The following is a 24,073-nucleotide window of genomic DNA, read 5'->3' as shown; positions in this document are numbered from 1 at the left end:
ATATAGCCTATATTTTTATAATATATAAAAAATGTGCATGTATATACTAATAAAGATTAATATTCATTGATTTTTAGATGCAACTCCAAACGTTCTTGGCAGCAGATAAAGACAAAATATAAAAAAATATAATTCAAAGTAGTAAGTATTTACACACAACCTTTTATTATTTTTGTAAACATTTGATCACAAATACTTGTTTGAGGCAAACCGAAAAAAGAGTGAAATTCAGATAACCGGTGGAGGGCCACTCCTCCAGGATACACTGAGTTGGCTCTGATAGGAATAAGGGACAGTCGATTATGGAGGGGATTACAGGTGCTGTACAATCTGACCCTGTGCTGGCTCCTCTAAGCAAGTAACACTGGGTACGTGTGCAATACATTACTATTTTAAGTTTGAAATATGGCTGACTATGTTCTGCAGTCGAGGGAAATGCAGTGTCCCTGTTGAAGCCAGCACACACACACAGTCTCGCACACAGAGGTCAGTATGCAGCAGACACAACACCAGGAACATACTTTACAACAGTTATGCTTTATATTGGCCTACTTTTATTTATTAGGGTGGAGGAAATGATGAAGACACTCTGTCTGTGTTCTGAGACAGTTGCTGAGGTGAATGCAATGGGCTTTTTATTAAGGCAAACATTTGAATGTGTGGCATAAAACAGGGACTGGCCCTTACACATCTCAGCTAGACTGCAAGGAGCCTATAGAGCTAGACTGCACACTAAAGGAGACTGACTGTGAGCTGAAGAGGCTCCACATTTAATAAATAAATAAATTAGAGATCAAACAGCTGGATAAAACTGATCTCAGTATGTGAACTTATTTAACCAAGTAACACTTTACCATGAAAATGTATTAATGCAACTTCCTCTTGCTCTCTCTCGAAGACAGTTGAAACGTAGGATGCCAAAGGTCATCTCTAACTTCACTCTGGTTTTACTGAGGGCCACATTGAAGCGGTTCTGTGGCCCTGTCTGAGGGTCATGATAGGCGGTTATTGTGTAGGTTGCAAATTAACAGTGTTTATACTGTACCAAATTTAACTTGCTTTCCTCAAAAGCCACTTCAAGGTTTGGTATTATTTGAGTGCAGTGAACTCAATTTAATTGAGTAAATATTACTGTTAGGTTTTACAGTGTGCTGACACAACACAGACTCGCAGAAAGTAGATCATTGTTGTATCTGTTAATGTTAGCCTACTATTAATTTAAAGATTCATCTCACAGAAAATAATAATTTCACATGTTCACATCATCTCTACTTGAACATTACCTAAGGGTGAAAGGACTTTCTATTAACATAATCTGCCTCATGTTCTCCTAGAAGTGGAGATTGCAACATGTGTGTCTATTGCTCCAATCACTCTAGGGAATCATATCATACGATTAACCGAATAATAATAAAAAAGATTTAAAATAATTCTTAACATGTACTGTAGTACATTTGTGAAATTTGCTTTTTGAAAGAAAAAAAAAATGTTCATGTGATGTCACCCTATCAATATATCTTAGCGGCAATTTTATAAAAGCCCTCTTTTATGGACATGGTCGATATATGTCCGGGGAACATTATAAATGAAACTATTTATGTACTCCTGCAGAGCGAGGACCACCTTGCGAATAGTTAGACAAACCCCCTAGATTCTGTGCATCACCGATCGTGCAAGTATGTACCACTTGCAAAAAAAACGCGAAACAATAACATTTGCGGTACAGTAATGAATTCGACGTGTTAAATTATTTATGCGCGGCTCAAGAAGTTCGCAAAGATAAGATATTCCTTCCGCAGAAAATCTGTATCTTTTATACAAACTTTCAGGAAAGGCAAGGGGATTTTGTCTGGCTAAAAACTCTTTCTCTACGATGCACTCGTCTAACAATTTGCGCTGAGATGTCCACAGGATTTGAAAGAAAATGTAAAGCCATTGCAACAAACACTGGGAATTAGTTACGTCACCTATATGTTTCTTTGCTCACAGCTGATTGGTCAAACTTCAGTCTGAGATCTCGAATCCAGAACTTAACCTGCCCCGGAGCAGGCTAGCCGTGCAGCGTAAGATACCATGGCAACGAACACCGATTAAAGCCGAGCTGCTTTCATAGTACCTAAAACCCAGGGTTGGCGGAAACTAAGCTGAAACATAGCTGGCTAGCCACCTAAACCGGCTTCATGGTACAGGCCCCTGCTGTTAACAAGCATAATCACAGAAGGAAAGAGAAACACACGAACTACAACTGACTTCAGACACAGTCTTAGATGAAATCAACTGAAGAGAAAAGAAGACATTAAATATGTGAAGATCTCAGCAGAGGAGGATTAAATAACTCCACAAACAGCATTACCAGCTTCACTTATTACTAACCAGACTGACTTTATTTCTGTCAGACGTCTACAGAAGTTCTTATTGAGAATTAACAGAGGTTCAGATGTTGATGTTTTATGATTGGTTTTAGTTTGGATTTAGTTGGGCTCTTAATCCTTGACTTATGTTGATTTAGTTCTCTTTCAGCAACTGCAGTTGTGTTTTAACTAAGTGCTATGGTGCTAACACTCTTATTTTGTAAAGAAAATAAATCAGTTGAATGAGATTGTTTGTGACTTACCGTTGATTGATGAAATATGATTTAAATCTGTACTTTTTTTAAAGAGTTTTAAAAATGTTATTTTTAACATTGCAATACATAAACACATCAGTGAACAAATGGTAAACAAATATATTTTCAAGTGCTAAAACATTTATATGCAAGAATTTTTCAGACACACTAACACATCAACACTCATCATGCGAACATCAACAATGGTGACATCCAACAAATAAAATAATTCAGCTGCATGATTTATTTGTGCCGTAATGCATGCTGGGAGCCATGAATGAGTTCTGTATGCACCCATCAAGCACTGCGGCATGAAAAATCTTACCATTGTTGAATTTCATATCTGATTATTTAAATGTATTAAGGATAAAACACACTTCTGATCACTGATTCAATTTCAGGTGTAATAAGGGAAGTTAAGCCACTTTATGATGATGTCACCATAAATATCTGCATTTAACATCATCTGATCTGAAATAGTTTTCTGAACACACGGTTAAAGCAGCCAGAGAAAAAGTAATACAATTATCAAGGGTCAAGAGCCCAACTAAAGGAAACACTGATCACTTCACATGTGTGTTCCTCTTTCCTTCAGTGATTTTAATCATTAACATCAGGTGTCGTCACTAATGCTCACACTGAGCGCTGTTAATGAAACACAGGGCATTTTGTTGTATATCCAACCCGATCTCACGGCAATTCGTACGAATTTTACGAGGTGGCTAATTCGTACCAATTCATACGACCTCACTCGTACGAATTTGTACGTTTTTTGCTAAATCGTACATATTTTACGATTTGCCAAAATCGTATGAATTCATACGAATGACCTACCCCTGACCCCGCCCCTAAACCCAACCGTCACGTGGGTTTAGACAAATCGTACAAATTCGTACGAGTGAGGTCGTACAAATTCGTACGAATTAGCCACCTTTTAATCACTCGTACAAATTCGTACGAATTTGTCGTGAGATAGCGTTGGTATATCATCCAACCTTAAGCCTGCACGATTTTAGCCATCCTATAAGATCATTACAAATCACAGTGCGACATGGATCTTTTAATAATCTTGGATATGACATGTATGTAGTAGGGCTGTTGGAACGAATTCCGAAATTCGAATATAATTCGAATATTAAAAAAATCAATACTATTCGAATGCTGAAGTTACTATTCGAATATTGCTTTTTTTATTTTATTTATTTTATTTTATGATATCTTGCCTTTCTCGCCAACTTGGCTTACACAGGCATGTGAAAATGAAATGCTTTTGTTTCGTCTGATAAACAATTAAAAAATTGAATCGTAACACAATTGTGCGCGTTATCCACGCTGCATCGTCATAACAATACTGTCAATAATGGCGGCGAGCAATGTCTCCATGGAAACGGAGATCACCACTCCTGACAATTTGAGAAGCGATGTGTGGAAGGTGTTTGGATTTCAAATCATAAATGGGAAAATTAAATCACAAATAAAGTCTGAATGAAATATCACTCCTCAACTTGCAACCTTACTGTGCGTTCACACCGGACGCAAATAGCGCGTCAAATTCGCGCCTGCCGTGTCTAGTTATACACTTGACCACTTTTGTGTCCTTTCGCGCCTGACGCGCTATTCGCGTCCGGTGTGAACGCACCATTAGGGCACATCTGACAACACTACACCATGACAAGCTATAGGCGATCTGTCCAAGGAACCGCTGCTAAAACAGGCAAGAATGACTTATTTTCTTCTCTTCATCACAGGGCTTACCAGCTGTCTGCTGTCCTAGCCGCGCAACAATCACTGACAGAGTTGTGAAAATCTGACACAACATCAGACAACTGATCAGTGGAAAAATGTCCATTCAAGTTGCCAAATTAAAGTCATTCATTTTGTTCCGCTGTTTTATTGTTAATAAAAAAACGCGATCACCCGTTTCTAAATGTTTATTGTAATGTTAGCTGTCCCTCTAGTGGACAGAACGTGTAACAACAACCAAATGCTATAGTGGCATTGACGATCCATAAGCCTGTGTAATGTCGCAAATATTAATAATAGGATGAATTTGAGCATTTAATATTCGAATATTATTCGAATATTATTCGAATATTAAATAAAATATGGAATGGAATTCGAATAGTATTATAGAGGAAGATTGACAGCCCTAGTATGTAGACTATATGATGATGACACCTATTGACTCGTAGGCTATGATGTAAGTTTCTACAGAAGAATAAACGTCATCAGTGTGCGCTAGATGTGAACAAATAGAGCAAGATGAATCACACTTTGGCAGTTGTAGTTTTAATGTGTTCTGAAAAAGAGGAAGTAGAGAAAGAGAGGAAGGGAAAAGAGCTTGAGGTTAGCAGTTTTACGTTTTAGCGCCTTGTTGTATTTGTATTGGCTGGTCAGTAGACGTAGGTCGTAGCAGCAAACATACTGTGAGATAATCATGCTGAATATCTGACACTGTCAGACAAGTATCGTAGGCTTTCTTTGGTCGCAAGATCGTGACAACGGCCGTGTTTAAACCTCTCTCTGTACGATGAAGGACCAGCGATAGGAACAACGACCACAGGAATCACAAAGATTGTTTCATGATGGCAATCTTTCGTCTGGGACAGCCGACAATCGTGGAGTGTGTCCCGGGCTTTAGCCAGAAAGTTAGTGACCCTTAAAAGTTGAAGGACATTCGAGGAATGTTTTCTGCCAACATTATGAGGGCATTTAAAAAAAATCTGCAATGTATAAGTAAAACTTTTTTTGCTGACCTTTTGAGAACATTATTAAAGACCAGATAACGTTAAATAAACACTCCATTAACGTTACTGGAAGAACGTTTGTTCATAACTTTGGGATAACTTTTCCAAAGTTATGAGAATGTTCCCTGTTAGCTGGAAAGCACTGCATAGTGAATGAAAAGACTTGATCTGAATCAGATTTTTTTTTTTTTGCTTTTCAGAAATATATTAATAAAATATTAATACTCACACGTGACATTGAGCTGAACAGCAGGAGAGATGTGAGTGTGTCCGTCTACAGCACAGCTATATCTGCCTGAATCCTCTCTTCTGACTGGATTGAGGGAGAGTTTGTTACTGAAGTTACTCTCAGTTAATATCTTCAGTGAGTTTCTGGACCAGATGAATGTTGCTCTGTCAGTCAGAGCGCAGCTGCTTTTACATGTCAGAGTGACTGAATCTCCCTCTGTCACTCTCTCAGGAGACTCCACCTGAAGATCTGAACACAACACACACATTATATCTAGTGCTGCTGTCACACACTCATTATTATTCAACATAATGCACAGAAGAAGAGATAAACCTCACCAAACTCACCTGTGACAGTAAGAGTTACTCCTGATTTACCAATCCATTTGTCTTTATCAGTGATGAATCTGAAATAGTACATGTGTTCATCCTTCAGTGTCACATGACTCAGTCTGACGGTGTTGTTCTGCTGTTTATCTCCCAGATACTGAAGCCTCTGACTGTATTCAGGGTCATTAGACAGATCTGGAGGCTCAAAACCGTTTATTACAGTAGTTTTGGTCCAGAACGCTTTCTTGATCTGATGTCCAGTAGGGTATGTATAAGTGCAGTTCATTATCACTGTTGAGTCGTTTAGTGCACAGATGTGTGAAGGACTGTAACTCACACCCCAATCAGCACTAGAAACCCCTGAAACACAGAATTCATCAAGATGAAAAGGTTGTTTTATCAGTTAAAACCACCCATGAAAGCATGTGAAAACGTATTATACAAAAATGGTGGCTCATGAAATAAGAAATAAAGGCTAATCTCTTTCCCTGCCATTTACAGAATTGTCTGGCTTTCCGTGTTTTCACTGTTATACAGAAATAAAGAGAGGAGTAAAGAGTGCATAATCTTTGGATCAAAACACAGGAGAAAAAAGGAACAGAAACAAGTGATACAATTATTGCTTATGCACTTTTTTGTTCAAAATGTTGCTGTTTTTTATGAGACTTACATTCAAGTGTTGATAAAAAAAATAATGCATGAAGCTAATAAAAAAGTGTTAAGCAAAGCATCTGTCCTTTCCTTTGATATATTGCATGTTCAGATACTCATACAACAACATATTTTGTGGGTCATATTTTTGTATTATTATTATCAACAACGCTGGCAGTGGCTGGCAACTTAAAAAAAAATGCTGTCAGGGAAAGAGTTCAAATCTAATAAAGGATCTCAGTATATAGTTCTTCATTAGCTTTAAAATCGCAAATAAAATTGATGATCTGGTGCTACACAACCTAACTTCCTGTTTCAAAAGGGAAAAAAATCAACAAAGCTGCTCATTAATCACTAATTATGGGGTCTTCGATAATAAAATAAAATAAATAAAATCAGAGTTTCTAACGTGAATGTAAGAGAGACTCACCGTGAATCATGAGCAGAAAGATCAGAGGAAGAGGAGGAGCCATTCTGCCCCACATCAGCATAACATATATCTATAATACAGCATTAAACATCACTTATAAGCTCATAACCAGTGTGTCATGATTCATGTGTGTGTTCCCCTGTCTTTTTGCATCTTTGGTAGTTCCCAGTCATGTTTAATGTTTAACAGTGTCCCCAGGTGTTTTAGATTAGCCACGCCCCCTCGTTATCTTGTTTAGCTTGTTTTCCTGTGTATTGAAGCCCTGTGTCTTGTTCAGTCTTTAGGAGTTATTGATGTTGTATTTGGTTGTCCTGTTTTCTAGTCTGAGTTTAAGGGGGCTTTTACACTGGGTTCATTTGCTGCTGTCCGATCCAGAGCGCAATGTTTTCCGGCGCATGATAGAAAACAGAATGCGGGTCAATATATTGTGTTTTTTATTAATTCGGTGCTATTATGCGCAGCTGGGTGAACAAAATAGGTTTACTGTGTGTGTGTGTGTGTGTGTCGCATAAGGTGGTCTTATGCTGTTGACTCTTTTGAGGAGACAGTGGATTTCCAAATTTGCTTCCCTGATTCCACGTGCTATGCGCAAATACACTGCAGGCTCACTCTCGCTCGTCTTATCCAAGGTAAATCATCAACACTACCATCCCTTACATGCGTTTTATTTAACTTAATACATCATAATCAGCTAAAACGCGTGCGCAGGTCACTTTACTTGCCTGAACAAGCGCGCACCCGAGTCTGTGTTGCTTTCACATTCACGCGAACCGCGACATGGTTCGTGAGCAACTGAACTCAGACCACCTCGTCCAGGTAGTCTCGGGTTCGGTACCCCAGTGCGCACCCGGATCCGCATGACAGCGTTCACATTAACGATTTTTCATGCGAACCGTGCCCTGTTCCGAACCAAACTGCCAGTGTGAAAGCAGCCTAAGTCTGAGTTTATCAAGTTCTGAGTTTTTTTAAGAAAAGACTGCTGCACGTAGATCCTGCTTCCTATGTTTCAACTGCATCGCTACACAGTGTCATCACACTAAACAGCTCTTAGTGTTAATAAGACATTTGCACATCTAAAGATCATTCATGCACAACATCAGTGTGTGTAAATATAACTGATCATTAGATGAACAGAAGATATTTCTCAAGTCAGGAATCATATGTGTGATATGAGCTTCATCTATAGAAATAATCACCAGTTTTCATTTAAATAAGAGTGTGTTTGTCTTACCGTGTTGAAGCTCATCAGATCATCAGCAACCAAATGACTGACTGTATTAACTCAAGCACTTTAGCTTTACAGAGAAGGACTTTGTGTGGTTAACACTGTTTATTAATGACCAGTGGTGGAAAAACCTGTTTTTCGTTCAGAAAGAGGAAACTCTTTTTCCTCTTTTTTTTTTCTGTTGCCCCTACTGGACATTTTTCATTTTTGTGTGTCATTCATTTAAACACTTATTTTTTTTAAATATATACTTTTCTGTTATTGGCTGGATCCCAGATGCATTTTAATTACACGATGCTAGATTAGTTTAATTTCGTGTCTGAAGATATTTTGTCGTCCTCGTTCACTCTTGCTTGGATAATGTTTATATATATACCCATTGCTCTTAAACTTCAACAGCCAATGGTGTACTTGAAGACATCAGCTAGATTTCATTTTATAATTTCATGCTGAATCATTAACACATTACACAGAAACATCTATCACATAATTATGCACATAAATAATAAGATACATGAGACAACCATCCTAAGGTACAAATAGGAACTACTCAATTACATTGGTGACTTTGTACAAATGCTGATCCTGTACTCTTCTTATGTGCAGTGGATTCATCCACAAACATTGAGAATCACAACAGTCATACATAACAACAGCTTACAAAAGTATATTAACCTCTTGCTTCACACCTTCCATTTGAGCCCAAAATAGGAAAATGACATGCTTGAACTGAAATGTTTGTCTTTCCTAAACCAGCTGGAGTATGAGCAGAGTCCCAGCCAACCCCAGATAGTAAACTAACTCCAGAACGGATCCGCCACGGAGGTACCACAGACTCCGGGGCGGATCCGCAAAACGGGTCCGGAACGGAGTCCACTTGCACAGCGCAACGAATCCGGAACAGATAAGGATTGCGGATCCAGACCAGATCCTACCCGTATCCACTGATAAAGCAGCTTATCCGCGCGGATCCGATCTGGACCCGTTCAAGCAGCGGATGCACCGCGGATCCGATCTGGACCCGTTCAAGCAGCGGATGCACCGCGGATCTGATCTGGACCCGTTTACGAAGCAGCGGATCCGATCTGGACCCGTTTACACTGAAAGAGGCAATGATGAGTCCAAATGCAAAGGAATGGCAGGAGGCGGCTGACTTGGAATATGAATCACTGCTGGAAAATAAGACATGGGATTTAGTGAAACTACCAAAGGATCGGAAGGCCATAGGATCGAGATGGGTGTTTAAAGTCAAGCATCATAGTGACGGACGGGTGCTTGGTTCTGCAACACAACAAACACTAATGATCAACAGTCACCGAGTCGGCAAACTCATCATAGCCATATCTCTTTTCTGATTCTGCCACCTTCTCTAGCGGTTTCATCGACAGGAGCATCGACTGGGGTTCTCTCTTCAGTTTTCATGATAACTTCATTCTCCGAACAAGAAATGTCCACTTCTTGTTTCAAGTCTAAGTCTGACACGTTGAAGATCACATCAGTTTCCAGTGTAGTAACAATTGTAGCATAGCTTGGTGGCAATCTACCCAGCAGTGTTACAATCTGGTCCTCCTCTTCAATCACCGCACCTATTGCCCCTAGCTGGTCAGTTAGCTCCTTTGTTCGTTTCAAATGTTCAGTTATGTTTTTTCCTTCCTTCATTTCACATCTGAAGTATTTTTTTTTCCAGAAACAGCTTGTTTGCAAGAGTGTCTCTCTCAAAATGTCCTTTTAGCATGTCCCACGCTTCCTTAGGGGTCTTACAGCTTGTTATCAGGTACAACTGAGGCGTACTCACATTCAGCACCAACACAGAAAATGCGTTTTCCGTTTTTCAAATCCTGCTCTTGCCTGTGCATTTGCTCCTTCTGCCACGTTGTCAGTCTCCATCACCAAGCCCCATAGTCCTTTAGCTTTCATCAAATGTTCCATTTGAAATTTCCACGTTGCCCAGTTCTCTGGTCCACTCAGCTTTTCAATAAACAGTTTATCCTCCATTATGAGTTCCACACCACTGATATTTCACACAAAAAATCCTGTGTAAAAGTACCTCTTTTTTGCTTTAGCGAAGATCTGGGCCCATAACCTATTGAAGTTGCATGTGCTTTTTATTATATCCAACGAAGAAGAATGAACAACATAACTGTAGTGACACAACTAGATGGCAATACAACAGTGACACCTATTGGTAAATTACTATATTACAACATTTAATTAGTTGTGTTCCGATCTCATTTTCATTTCAAAGTAATCAAATAACACAAAGTGCATAATGCAATCATGACATATCTGACACTGCACAGTAAATTACCCGGTGTTAAATTCTAGAGAGAGAGAGAGAGAGAGAGAGAGAGAGAGAGAGAGAGAGAGAGAGAGAGAGAGAGAGAGACTCCTGATGTATTTTCCTGTAAATCAGGGCTTTTCCTGCAGAGCTCTGTTTACTTTCAGATTTACTTTGGCCAATAATAAAAAAGCCTGAAGGGACAGAAGGATGGATTTCTTGCTCAACACTTCCCATGAAGAAAACAGAGGGAGCACACATGGATAAGGTAACAGCACCAACACTTCCAAAACAATTTGGTTTACAAACAATATTTTTTAAATAGTTTTTAGTGGATTTCATAATTTTGTATCACTTTCTGCTAATCTTCACACATTTGTAAAAGCGACTGATGATGTCACTGAATTATGTCCGTGGGTTTATAGTGTTGAATTGTTCTCGCCGCTATTGTGTAAATGCTCCAGAATTTCCAGGTCGACGCCTCTGCTTTTCTTGGCTTGTGTCTTAATGTCATTGTTTTTTACATTTTTGTTTGTTTTGTCAGTTTTTTTAGAATAAGTTTATTAAAGTCGCATTCTTTCATGATGATCCGAATGCTTTTCATTATTTTCTTAATGTTAAAAACATGAAAAATGTATGTTACGACCCTTTAAATATATTAATGTATAGGTTTACATCCTATTCATTGTAGGTACTGTAAGAAAAAATGATGTGGACGTCGAAGATCTCAAAAATGAAGTTTATTACAGCAAAGTAGTGGCAAGGTACACAAAAGCACCTTGGGTTCACCGGCGTCGGAATGAACCCAGATCATCCAAATCTCAAACCTTTTATCCTGGTACAGTTTACAACTCTTAATGCAAATGAAGTTGCTCTTATCGTGACAGCTGTGGTCTGTATGTTAATGAAGTCGAGACACCCCCTTGTCTGAGAAGATTCTCTGTGTCCCATTCCCATTCTACAATTGATTACCATTTGTTCAGGATATGATCAACCCAAATGGTCAACTCTTAATGTAAATGAAATCAGAACAGCAAAAGGTTTAGATGATACAATCTATCTGAAGTGATCACATCTTTGATCTTCTGTTAGAACGGTCAAATGTTTTACGGTGACAAGCTATTTGAAGTCCCTGTAATCAAAATGGTCGTTGGTTGCCCTCTGTGATACTATTTATTTACATATTACTGAGATTGGATGTAATTGTCTCTATATGATAATTAAGCTCTTTTAAGTGAAGGAACATTCTGATATAAATGTATATATTGGAGTGGAAGTTGGATCGGGGCAGACTATAATTTCTTACAGACCCCCTTGTGATGCTCTTGGCCCAAAAGAAGCATCAAAACCACTCCCTTTTCATAGATAACACCTCCCTTTCCTGGTGGGCAGGTGCCTCAGTGGCGGCGTAGCCCTGGCTTAGGTCGTTCCCTTATGGCCATCAGATAATCTTACCCATGTTTGGGATCTACGCCTCCTGCACACCGAGTTATGGCTCTACTTCACTTGAGCAAAATTATCATAGTTTGTGATAATTAAATGTACTTTTTTTTTTCTTTTTTTTTTACCGAGGTAACCAAGAACCATCCACTTGGAACATTCAATATTGATCATGGAATTATCTATAATCTAACAATAATCTAATGTTTAAACAGAATACATAACATAATGCATTGGCAAATAATAAGAAAGATACATACACATAAAGCCGTTTTAACGGTTACATTTTCCAAATTAAACCAGAATAGGCCACATCTTTCACAAATAAAGGTGAAATAAAAAAATAAAATAAAAAATAAAACATCTCCATCATGCATTTGTTTAGCAAAAATCTTGTCTTTCTTCAAGGCCTTGTTGGGCTCTCACAATGTCAAATGTTCAGTGGTGTTCTCATCAGTGATGTTAGAATATTGTTTAGTTTTGATAACTCAAATAATCAACAATCAATAGACAATAGTGTGTGTGTGTGTGTCATTTTGTGTCCGTGTGTGTGTGTGTGTGTGTTTCATTTTGTGTCCGTGTGTGTGTGTGTGTGTGTGTCATTTTGTGTCCGTGTGTGTGTGTCATTTTGTGTCCATGTGTGTGTGTGTCATTTTTATCAGTGTGTACATCCTTTATCCACTTGTTTTCCCTCTATGTGGAGAAACTGCTGTCCGTAGTCTCTGAAACGGTTTGTTTCTGAAATCTCCTCTTTCACTTCCCATTGTCCATTTTTCTTTTTTTCTTTTTTTTCTTGGACCATTCTTCTAGAAGAAGCAGTCACTGGTGTTGTTCAAGTCTGTGCCTCTTCATCAGTTCATTCCATCCTAACTTTTAGGTCTGTAGTTCTGGATCTTGCAGGTCTGGATATCTCTATTCTTTTCTTTTTCTTGAGAAAATCCCCTGGCTCCACTTCCTTCTCGTCCTTCAAACGACCAGATCACCTTTCTCCAGGAGGTTACACATTTCAGACAAACATCTTGATGCTTATATCTGAAACTATAATCAAAAGAAGAGGTTGCCCCCCTTTCCCCCACAAGCATCTTTTCACATTCAAACATCAAAGTCACAGGTTTAATCAAATGAACATCAAACATCAGTAATGTCTCAAAAATAATTTCAAAATTAATGTCATTTAAACATTTATTATAAATTTCAACTACATATCAACGCTAATAAAACATGCTTCAGAAGGAATCGCGCCCCTTTTGATAGTAAACCATTTTCTAAAATATGTTACTATCATAAAAACTCATTCTAATTTACATCAGCATGTGCTTGTGACTGAGTCATGTTGCTCGTGCAGTGATATATTTGACAAGTTGTGAATTCATTCTTCATTATTCCCTTTCAACAGTGCTAATTCTAAATTGCCTATTTTCTTAAGCAAACCACGATAGCCCATTTGTCCATTTTGCCCTCTTTTGTGTGAAAAGTGACACTGTCTTGCCTTGTGCCCTATCATTCCACAAGCAAAACAAACAACTTCCTGATCTTCCTTTCTTTTCTCCAAACAGTGCCTTGCAATGTGACCATCATTTCCACATGCATGACAGACAAAGCTTTGAAGAGGTCTCTCATTGTCTTGACAATGTCTAGCAATATGACCAGCTTTTCCACATGCATAGCACAGAATAACACCTGAATTTATTCTTGCAAATCTCCTTGGTCTATGATGGAGACCATTAGATAATGTAGAATATTCTCTCCCACTAAAGGCAGCAACTGGATGTCTAGATTTGGCAGCTTTCATTTGACTTTTTGCATTAGCATTATTGTTGTAAAACTGTGTAATTTTAGCAATAATGTCATTATATTCAGACAGAGGTGTCACAAACATCGTCACAGCAGAACGGGTGGATGAGTCACATTTGCTAATCAAAGCAGTCTTGAAACTGATATCATCCTGAGTAATATCAGAATTGCCACTGAAAGTCTTAAATGTCTCCAGTAATCGTTCTGAGAATGCTGCTGGGTGTTCCCCTTTTCTCATTTGCATCTCAGATATCCTATCCCAATTAACTGACATCACACCTAGGACATCCAGCAGTGCCTGTTTCCTCTCTGACTTAGTAGCAGTTCTGTTCTTCACTTTCTGAGTTAATGCTCCAGACAAAGTGTCAGGCAAACACATTCTTAGCAATACGCATGCATCACCATCTGTAAAATTGTAAACTTCAGAATATTCCTCCAAGTTTTTCAGAAAATCTAATGGGTCGTGTTTGGCAGGATCAAATTTTCCAATATTCTTGATCATAGTTTCTAGTTCTGTCGGATTAAATCCTCGGACTATAGTAGAGGTCATTGGTTCTTCCCTTCCTTCACTAGCACGCACATTCGTAGTACTATGGACTGGTGCCATAGGAAACCTGACTCTACAGTCAGAGTATTGGCTACTGAATGACTGAGAATATTTTTCCCAACCCTCAGCCCTGTCTTCCTGCAAATTTGGCATTTCTGGCACTGGGTTACACAATGTGACACCTAACAATGTCTTACTAGGGTTTTTCTCAGTTGTGCCATTCTTTATCATAAACTGACAAGCCGCCTTCGCTTCTTCCAAATTGTTGGACAATGTTTCCACAGATGATTTAAGCATACTATTGTTAGTTCTAAGAAGTGTAATCTCATTCTGCATCTTGACCTTTTCATCTTTCCATATCGTTTCACTAGCCAGGTAATTTTTTGTAGAAATTACCCCAACACTGAGTCGCTCATTTTCAGCCTCTAGCTCATCTTGTCACGATCCACACTCAAGGAGACAAGGGAGAAGATCCAAATGCAGTAAGTGCTTTTATTTGAGGGAAATCCGTTACTCACAATCCAGTCCAGGCAGAGGTCATAACCAGGGTAGCAATCAAACATAAACATACAACGGGAAATAACAGACGCAGAACTCAGAAGTGGCGTGATAATTACAAGGACTCCGTGACACATACTAAAACAGACAGGGTATATATACACAGGGAATAGACAATGATAATGGGGAAATGGCTGAGTGCAATGATCAGTGATAAGGAACCAGCCGAGTGCAATGAGAAGACAAGGATCGTGGGAAATGTAGTTCAATAGTGTGATGGACACCGTGGGGAAGGAGGACATCTAGTGGTGACCCAAGGAACATAAACCAGACACTGTGACATAACCCCCCCTCTACGGAGCGGCTACCAGACGCTCCAAGACGTGACCGACAAACAAGAGTCCAGGCGGAAGGTGGAAAGGTGGAGGATCAGTGGGTGGGATGGGGGGCCAGGTCCATGGAGGAGAACAGGAGCAAGGGGGAACGGATTAAGCGGCGGCCAGGGCAAAACAGACAGTCCATCGGGCGGCCAGAGCGAAGCAGACAGTCCATCGGGCGGCCAGGGCGAAGCAGACAGTCCATCGGGCGGCCAGGGCGGAGACGACCCCTCGGGCGGCCACGGCGTTGAAGACCCCTCGGGCGGCCACGGCGGTGAAGACCCCTCGGGCGGCCACGGCGGTGAAGACCCCTCGGGCGGCCACGGCGGTGAAGACCCCTCGGGCGACGACCAGGATGAAGACGACCCTTTGGATGGCCACGGCGGTGAAGACTCCTCGGACGGCCACGGCGGTGAAGACCCCTCGGGCGGCCACAGCGGAGAAGACCCCTCGGGCGGCCACGGCGGAGACGACCAGGGTGAAGACGACCACTCGGGCGGCCATGGCGGAGACGACCAGGGTGAAGACGACCACTTGGGCGGCCATGGCGGTGAAGACCAAGGCGGGACAGGGATCGACCCTGGCTCAGGAACAGTCACAGACACCAGCGGCTCAGGAACTGCAACAGACACCACCGGCTCAGGAACTGCAACAGACACCACCGGCTCAGGAACTGCAACAGACACCACCGGCTCAGGAACTGCAACAGACACCGCCGGCTCAGGAACTGCAACAGACACCACCGGCTCAGGAACTGCAACAGACGCCACCGGCTCAGGGACTGCAACAGACGCCAACGGCTCAGGAACTGCAACAGACGCCACCGGCTCAGGAACTGCAACAGACGCCACCGGCTCAGGAACTGCAACAGACGCCACCGGCTCAGGAACTGCAACAGACACCACCGGCTCAGGAACTGCAACAGACGCCACCGGCTCAGGAACTGCAACAGACGCCACCGGCTCAGGAACTGCAACAGACACCACCGGCTCAGGAACTGCAACAGACGCCACCGGCTCAGGAACTGCAACAGACGCCACCGGCTCAGGAACTGCAACAGACGCCACCGGCTCAGGAACTGCAACAGACGCCACCGGCTCAGGAACTGCAACAGACACCACCGGCTCAGGAACTGCAACAGACACCACCGGCTCGGGAACTGGCTTGACGTAAAGCTCAGGCTCGGCAGACGTGACGTGAAATCCAGGCTCGGCAGACGTGTGTCCCCTCCATGCATGCAGTACTGCCAATGCATAAAAAAGGAAAACAGCCCTCTTGGCCATGGCAGGATCCACGGGAACAGCGTCTGGCACAGGAACCGTCTCTGCATCGGCAGACGTGACGTGGACAGTCTCTGGAACGGCAGACGTGACGTGGACAGTCTCTGGAACGGCCGACGTGACGTGGACAGTCTCTGGAACGGCCGACGTGACGTGGACAGTCTCTGGAACGGCCGACGTGACGTGGACAGTCTCTGGAACGGCCGACGTGACGTGGACAGTCTCTGGAACGGCCGACGTGACGTGGACAGTCTCTGGAACGGCCGACGTGACGTGGACAGTCTCTGGAACGGCAGACGTGCTGTGCCTCCTCCACGCACGCAGCACCGCCACCGCATAGAAGAGGAAGACCGCTCTCTTGGCCGTGGCAGGACTGATGGTGGGCGGCTCCGAGACAATCTCAGGGACGACAGCGGGCTGCTCGGAGGGGACGGCCTCCGGGACGACAGCGGGCTGCTCGGAGGGGACGGCCTCCGGGACGACAGCGGGCTGCTCGGAGGGGACGGCCTCCGGGGCGACAGCGGGCTGCTCGGAGGGGACGGCCTCCGGGTCCTTGGGGAGGCTGAAGGTCTTCCTCCTCCGCCGTTTCTGACGAAAATGTGCCGGCTCTGGACTGGACGGGCACCACGGCGAACAGAGCTCTGGGCTGGGCGAAATCAGCGGTGGGTGGAACTCTGGTCTGGATCTCACCAACCCAGGGCCGAAGAGGGGCCAGAGTGGGGAATGGTGTCTTGGATCCTCTCGACCACCTCCTCCACTGCGGCCTCCACGGGTCCCACAAAACTTTACCAATCGGGTCCCCTCAAAAAACTCTCTTCTCTCCCGCTCAGTGGCTGGGGAATAGACATTGAGAGACATACCGCTGGATCATGTGTGACGGAGTCCTTCTGTCACGATCCACACTCAAGGAGACAAGGGAGAAGATCCAAATGCAGTAAGTGCTTTTATTTGAGGGAAATCCGTTACTCACAATCCAGTCCAGGCAGAGGTCATAACCAGGGTAGCAATCAAACATAAACATACAACGGGAAATAACAGACGCAGAACTCAGAAGTGGCGTGATAATTACAAGGACTCCGTGACACATACTAAAACAGACATGGTATATATACACAGGGAATAGACAATGATAATGGGGAAATGGCTGAGTGCAATGATCAGTGATAAGGAACCAGCCGAGTGCAATGAGAAGACAAGGATCGTGGGAAATGTAGTTCAATAGTGTGATGGACACCGTGGGGAAGGAGGACATCTAGTGGTGACCCAAGGAACATAAACCAGACACTGTGACACATCTACTCTCCTCCTAGTTACTTTATATGAAGCATAAAGAGCTTGAAGCGCATTAGCAATTTTCCCATTTTTGTCCTTAGGCATTTTGGGATCATTTTCAAACTTAGAGATAGCCCACTCATATGGTTTATCAACAATATTTTCTATTCCATCAAACAATCCCTGAGAACCGTGTTTAGCGATGTATTTAACAATCATTTCTTCCATTTTAAAGTTATATCTGGGTTTACAGTAACTTGTGTATTCACAACGTCTGATTTAAATGACTGCGTTATCTAGATGCTTTAAGATATTCATTAGTCAATTTATTCCCAGATTGTATGCAAATGAACACAACCAGCATACTGAGCGAACCTTCTAAACTTAATCAAATTCACAGTCCTAGGACCTTAAATTTTACACAAAATTGTTTAGGGAAAAAAATTAAGATTAAAAACACTGTCACAGTACGTCGGACACAACCGCATTACGTCGGGTTCTTGTGTTTTTTCATTTATTTATTTATTTTCCTTAAAACAGCTTGATAAATCCCAGTACTTCGACCATAAACAAATTATATCAAAAAACTAACACTGTCACAGTACGTCGGACAAAACCACACTACGTCGGGTTTTTATGTTATTTTCTTAAAACAGTCTGCTTATCATTACTTCTGGCATAAACAATATCTTGCTCATCAGTACTTCGGCCAAAAACAATATAAAAAATTAACACTGTCACAGTACGTCGGACAACCACACTAGGCTACGTCGGGTTTTTATGTTATTGTCTTAAAAACAGTATTGCTTATCAGTACTTCGGGTTCAAACAATATTTATTAATTTTAAAACAATGCCACAGTACGTCGGGCAAAACCATACTGCTTCGGGTTCTTTGTTTTAAACTTCACAAAGTCACGGCACATCAAACTCACTAGTCTAGCCTATGCTATAACACACAATAGTTGTGAAATAATTCTGTGACCACACTGCGTCGGGTCTATTCAATTACTTTAGAATTTCCTCAGAATCATTACAACAATCAGTTTCAAGTACGTTAGAAACCTACACATTTGTTTCAGTTACTTTAGAAACAACCAATCTAATATAACTCTGCCACCACACTACTTCGGGTTATTCAGTTACTTTAGGATCTTAACAGAATTATAAGAGACCAACACCAAGTTTCAGTTACTTTAGAAACTTTACACTTAAGCACTTTGTTTCAATTACTTTAGAAACAACAATTCCAATACAAGTCTGCCACCACACTGCTTCGGGCTTATTCAGTTACGTTAGAATCTTAAACAAAATTGTACGGAATAGGCTTAAAACTCCTCCTGCTAATACTGAATAAACCAAGTTCGATCTCTTCTGTCCTTAATTTTTCTTTTCTAGATTCTTTTAAAACGAGGAATTCCTTGACAAAAACAGCATAAATGAAAGAAAACAGCTTTTTCTTACCTTTTCTCTTCTTTGTTGGAAATCCGTCGACTGGGCTGGCTCGCCAATGTAAGAAAAAATGATGTGGACGTCGAAGATCTCAAAAATGAAGTTTATTACAGCAAAGTAGTGGCAAGGTACACAAAAGCACCTTGGGTTCACCGGCGTCGGAATGAACCCAGATCATCCAAATCTCAAACCTTTTATCCTGGTACAGTTTACAACTCTTAATGCAAATGAAGTTGCTCTTATCGTGACAGCTGTGGTCTGTATGTTAATGAAGTCGAGACACCCCCTTGTCTGAGAAGATTCTCTGTGTCCCATTCCCATTCTACAATTGATTACCATTTGTTCAGGATATGATCAACCCAAATGGTCAACTCTTAATGTAAATGAAATCAGAACAGCAAAAGGTTTAGATGATACAATCTATCTGAAGTGATCACATCTTTGATCTTCTGTTAGAACGGTCAAATGTTTTACGGTGACAAGCTATTTGAAGTCCCTGTAATCAAAATGGTCGTTGGTTGCCCTCTGTGATACTATTTATTTACATATTACTGAGATTGGATGTAATTGTCTCTATATGATAATTAAGCTCTTTTAAGTGAAGGAACATTCTGATATAAATGTATATATTGGAGTGGAAGTTGGATCGGGGCAGAATATAATTTCTTACAGTACTGTATATGGTTGTTTATTGGTTGTTGCAGGTGTTGCTATGGTGACATCAGTCAGAATGACTCCTCCTCTTCCTCTGATCTTTCTGCTCATGATTCGCGGTGAGTGACTGATGTTACAGCAACACTTCACTCTATATTCACTGATCAACGCAATATTATTTATATAATTTTCAAAGTGTTTCTTTATTTGCCCTTACGGAATGAAAATGTATTTCCATATATTTATGATCAATATAATATATGGGAGAATAATATATTGTTTAAATAGTGTTATATATTACAATACATTGAAAAATACATAAGGAATTGACACTTTTCATACATTGAATAATGCATTTACAATATATTGTACAGACACAAGTACATAACCACACTGTTAACCCTGTAAGAAAAGGCAGAATTCTGACAATATCATACCATTTTCCATTCAAACAGTAATATACAGGAATATACTGTGAATTAACAGCGCTCAAAGTCGACACTCAGAGGCTGTTTTCCCAATCACACCCTATACCCTCATTCACTATTCCCTACACTAGTTCACTAATATAGTCCACTTGAATGAAAAGAAGTGTGAATTGAGACACTGATGAACACCTGATAAGCAGAATCACTGAAGGACAGAGATCACTGAAGGACTGAACTACAACTGACTTCCAGCCACACTGAGTGTGAAACCAGTTCACAAACCAGTTTAACATTGTTTCTTTCATGTACAAAAGTTCTTGTTAAGAAATTAACAGATATTTAGTTGTTGATGTTTCATTGAAAATAATAAAGTTTGTAGTCACCATGATGTAGATCAGTGTTTGCTTTAGTTGTGGACTTGACCCTTGACTTATGAAAAAAAAAAAATTATCATTGTTACTTATTACTGTAGTTTTTTAGGGATGGTAATGTAACTCTTTTGATTCATGATTCAACTCTGAGATTTAGTGACTAAACAGGCAATATGATGATTTTGTGAGAATTGAGTTTGTTATCATAATCAATATAGCCGCAATCATTCACAAACTGTGTGTGCACAAGTGTGACTTACAAAACACAATTCAAACAGCAAGTAAAATCTAATGTTTAAAAGTCAAGGGTCAGCATCTCAAATAAAGCAAACACTGATCTCTATAATAACGTCAAACCAAACATTTTCAATGAAACACCCTGTAGAGAGGGACCGCCTGAGCAGTGTTGATTTAACACTGGGGATTTTGCTGTGTATATTGTGGATATGCGTTTATTGTAAATCTCTGTTCCCCTACACCCCTCCCCCAATATGAGCCATAATGTATTACCCGTTTAAAAAAGCACCTTCTCCACAAGGTCAATATAACTGATAAAACAACATTTTCATCTTGATGAATTCTGTGTTTCAGGGGTTTCTGGCGCTGGTTGGAGTGTGAGTTACAGTCGTTCACACATCTGTGCACTAAAGGACTCAACAGTGATAATGAACTGCACTTATACATACCCTACTGGACATCAGATCAAGAATGTGTTCTGGACCAAAACTACTGTAATAAACGGTTTTGAGCCTCCAGATCTGTCTAATGACCCTGAATACAGTCAGAGGCTTCAGTATCTGGGAGATAAACAGCAGAACTGCACCGTCAGACTGAGTCATGTGACACTGAATGATGAACACATGTACTATTTCAGATTCATCACTGATAAACGTGATTTGAAATGGACTGGTTATCCAGGAGTGACTCTTACTGTCACAGATGACTTTGGTGAGGTTTATCTCTTCTTCTGTGCATTATGTTGAATAATAATGAGTGTGTGACAGCAGCACTAGATATAATGTGTGTGTTGTGTTCAGATCTTCAGCTGGAGTCTCCTGAGAGAGTGACAGAGGGAGATTCAGTCACTCTGACATGTAAAAGCAGCTGCGCTCTGACTGACAGAGCAACATTCATCTGGTCCAGAAACTCACTGAAGATATTAACTGAGAGTAACTTCAGTAACAAACTCTCCCTCAATCCAGTCAGAAGAGAGGATTCAGGCAGATATAGCTGTGCTGTAGACGGACACACTCACATCTCTCCTGCTGTTCAGCTCAATGTCACGTGTGAGTACAGATTGAATTTGTCTTTTAACATAACTGGAGATTGTGGTTGAATGAGATGATTTGAGGTTTTAATTTTGTCCCTTTTAGACCCTCCAAAGAACGTCTCAGTGTTGATCAGTGGATCTGGTGTAATAGTGGAGGGAGATTCAGTGACTCTGAACTGCATCAGTGACTCAAACCCTCCTGCAGAAATCCGCTGGATTAAAGGAGAAACGATTGTAGGATCTGGAAGAATCTTCAACATCTCAAAGATCAGCTCTGATGACAGTGGAGAATACAAGTGCAAGTCCATCAATGAACATGGAGAGAAATACTCTGATCCTGTGACTTTAAACGTCATGTGTGAGTTAATGATCGCATGCACATTGTTCAAAAACTTCAAATTCATAATTTCCTATTTGTTGTGAATTTTCATGTTTGTGTTAGATCCTCCCAGGAACGTCTCGGTGTTGATCAGTGGATCTGGTGTAATAGTGGAGGGAGATTCAGTGACTCTGAACTGCATCAGTGACTCAAACCCTCCGACTCTGAACTTCAGCTGGTTTAAGGAGAATGAAGCCTCAGCTGTTGGATCTGGACAGAGTTTCAGTGCACTACAGAGTGGACGCTTCTACTGTCAGGCTCACAATCAACATGGATCTCAGAGATCAGACGCTGTAACTGTCACAGGTGAAGTATTGCAAGAGCAAACCTGTATAACGCCCCTTAGTCTGCACTGGTAATCTTAACTGATAATGTTTCACTCTTTCAGTGCATCCTAGATCCAGTTGGCATGAAGTTTTTGTGATCACAGTGGAATGTGGAGCAATATTCATCCTCGTCATCATCATTATCGTCGTCATCCTGTTTATAATGTGAGAACCACAAACAACTTTGATAATTTCAATTATAGTCATCCATATGCTGTTAATTTCTGTCATTATTACAGAAAGAAACGGAGGAGTGTTAAATCTGAAGATATCACAGTGAAAGAGGTAAATCATCCAGACACAACATGACTTTACAGAAGCAGAAAATCAATCTAACAGCCATTATCTGTGTAATGTGTTTTAATGACCTGACCTGACAATAACAAACATACAGTCCGATTCAGAAACAAAAAACAAACGACTCAAATGAGTTGTTTCTAAATATATATATATATATATATAATGCTATAAATTTAGCTTATATTGACTGCTCTATTTTGTGATATAAGTCCTTCTGTCTCTCCTGTAGATCTCTGATCCCAATGAAGACACATATACAGCTCTAGTACACAGAACCAATCCTGAGCTTTGTGGGCGGAGCCACATATGATTGACAGGGATTGACCCTCATTTGTTCCCTTTGACGCTCAGCGAGATACTGACTGCTATTGTGCGGACTGATGTAATGTATGTTTAATTTTGTTTAATATTTTTTTGAGTGTAATCTTACATTGATATTTAATACTCTTTTTCAGTATTTTTGGTCTTATGTTTTAGGTATGCTTAGAAAGCAAAAAATATACTTCTTATCAGTATTTGAATGCATATGTTTTTATTTATTTTTTCATTTTTATTTTTTATCTTTATGTATTTTAATGTTTTGCCCCCACACATCAGGATTTCTGATCATAAATATTCAACATGTTGAATATTTATGATTTGTGATCAGGGCGGCTCCGACGTTCTTCAGAGCAGATCCAATCACATTTAACACACCTCACACCACAGGAACATTAAAGTGTGGACCTTCTTGAATTATTGACTAAACAATTGGTTTTCCTCATGTACAATGTGTTCAGTGACAGATGCCTATTGGGAAAATAAAAGATAATCCAATTAATGACAAGAAACTAACATGTTCAGTATAATACATTTTTACTTTGTATATGTGGGCCATTTTGCAAAAATGAAGCAAAAAACAAATCAAGCCTCACGAGTGAGCATTTCCTGGTACCCCGTTAAACGATTTACACTTTAACCCCTCCAATGTTTAAACCCAAATACAGCCTTGAACTGGAGACAACCAGTTCCCAGCAGTTGAAAACATTTCAGAGAATTAAATTAGAATAGCACAACATGTTTAGGTAGCAACGTTTAAAAATATATAATAATAATGTTGCCATTATTATTGTCTGTGTTTGCACAACTTGCATCATTAAGCCAGTAGGTGGCGACAAGTGACTGTCTTCATGAGTGAACAATTGAACCATTA

The 24,073-nt window shown here is 40.6% G+C and overlaps 1 protein-coding gene across 1 annotated transcript; it reads left to right on the top strand.

Moving 5' to 3' along the window:
• The first annotated feature begins 10,665 nt into the window (after positions 1-10,665).
• On the top strand, positions 10,666-23,713 carry LOC306999700 (B-cell receptor CD22-like). Its single transcript, XM_079614586.1, has 9 exons — positions 10,666-10,762; positions 19,858-19,926; positions 21,198-21,554; positions 21,644-21,892; positions 21,980-22,234; positions 22,319-22,561; positions 22,644-22,746; positions 22,821-22,866; positions 23,111-23,713. The coding sequence occupies exons 2-9, from the start codon at positions 19,866-19,868 to the stop codon at positions 23,189-23,191; spliced, it is 1,395 nt and encodes a 464-aa protein (XP_079470712.1). The 5' UTR covers positions 10,666-10,762; positions 19,858-19,865; the 3' UTR covers positions 23,192-23,713.
• The last annotated feature ends 360 nt before the right edge of the window (positions 23,714-24,073 follow it).

Source organism: Phoxinus phoxinus (assembly GCF_949152265.1).
Source record: "Phoxinus phoxinus genome assembly, chromosome: 6".
Taxonomy (NCBI): domain Eukaryota; kingdom Metazoa; phylum Chordata; class Actinopteri; order Cypriniformes; family Leuciscidae; genus Phoxinus; species Phoxinus phoxinus.
This window is presented reverse-complemented; position numbering and strand designations above follow the sequence as displayed.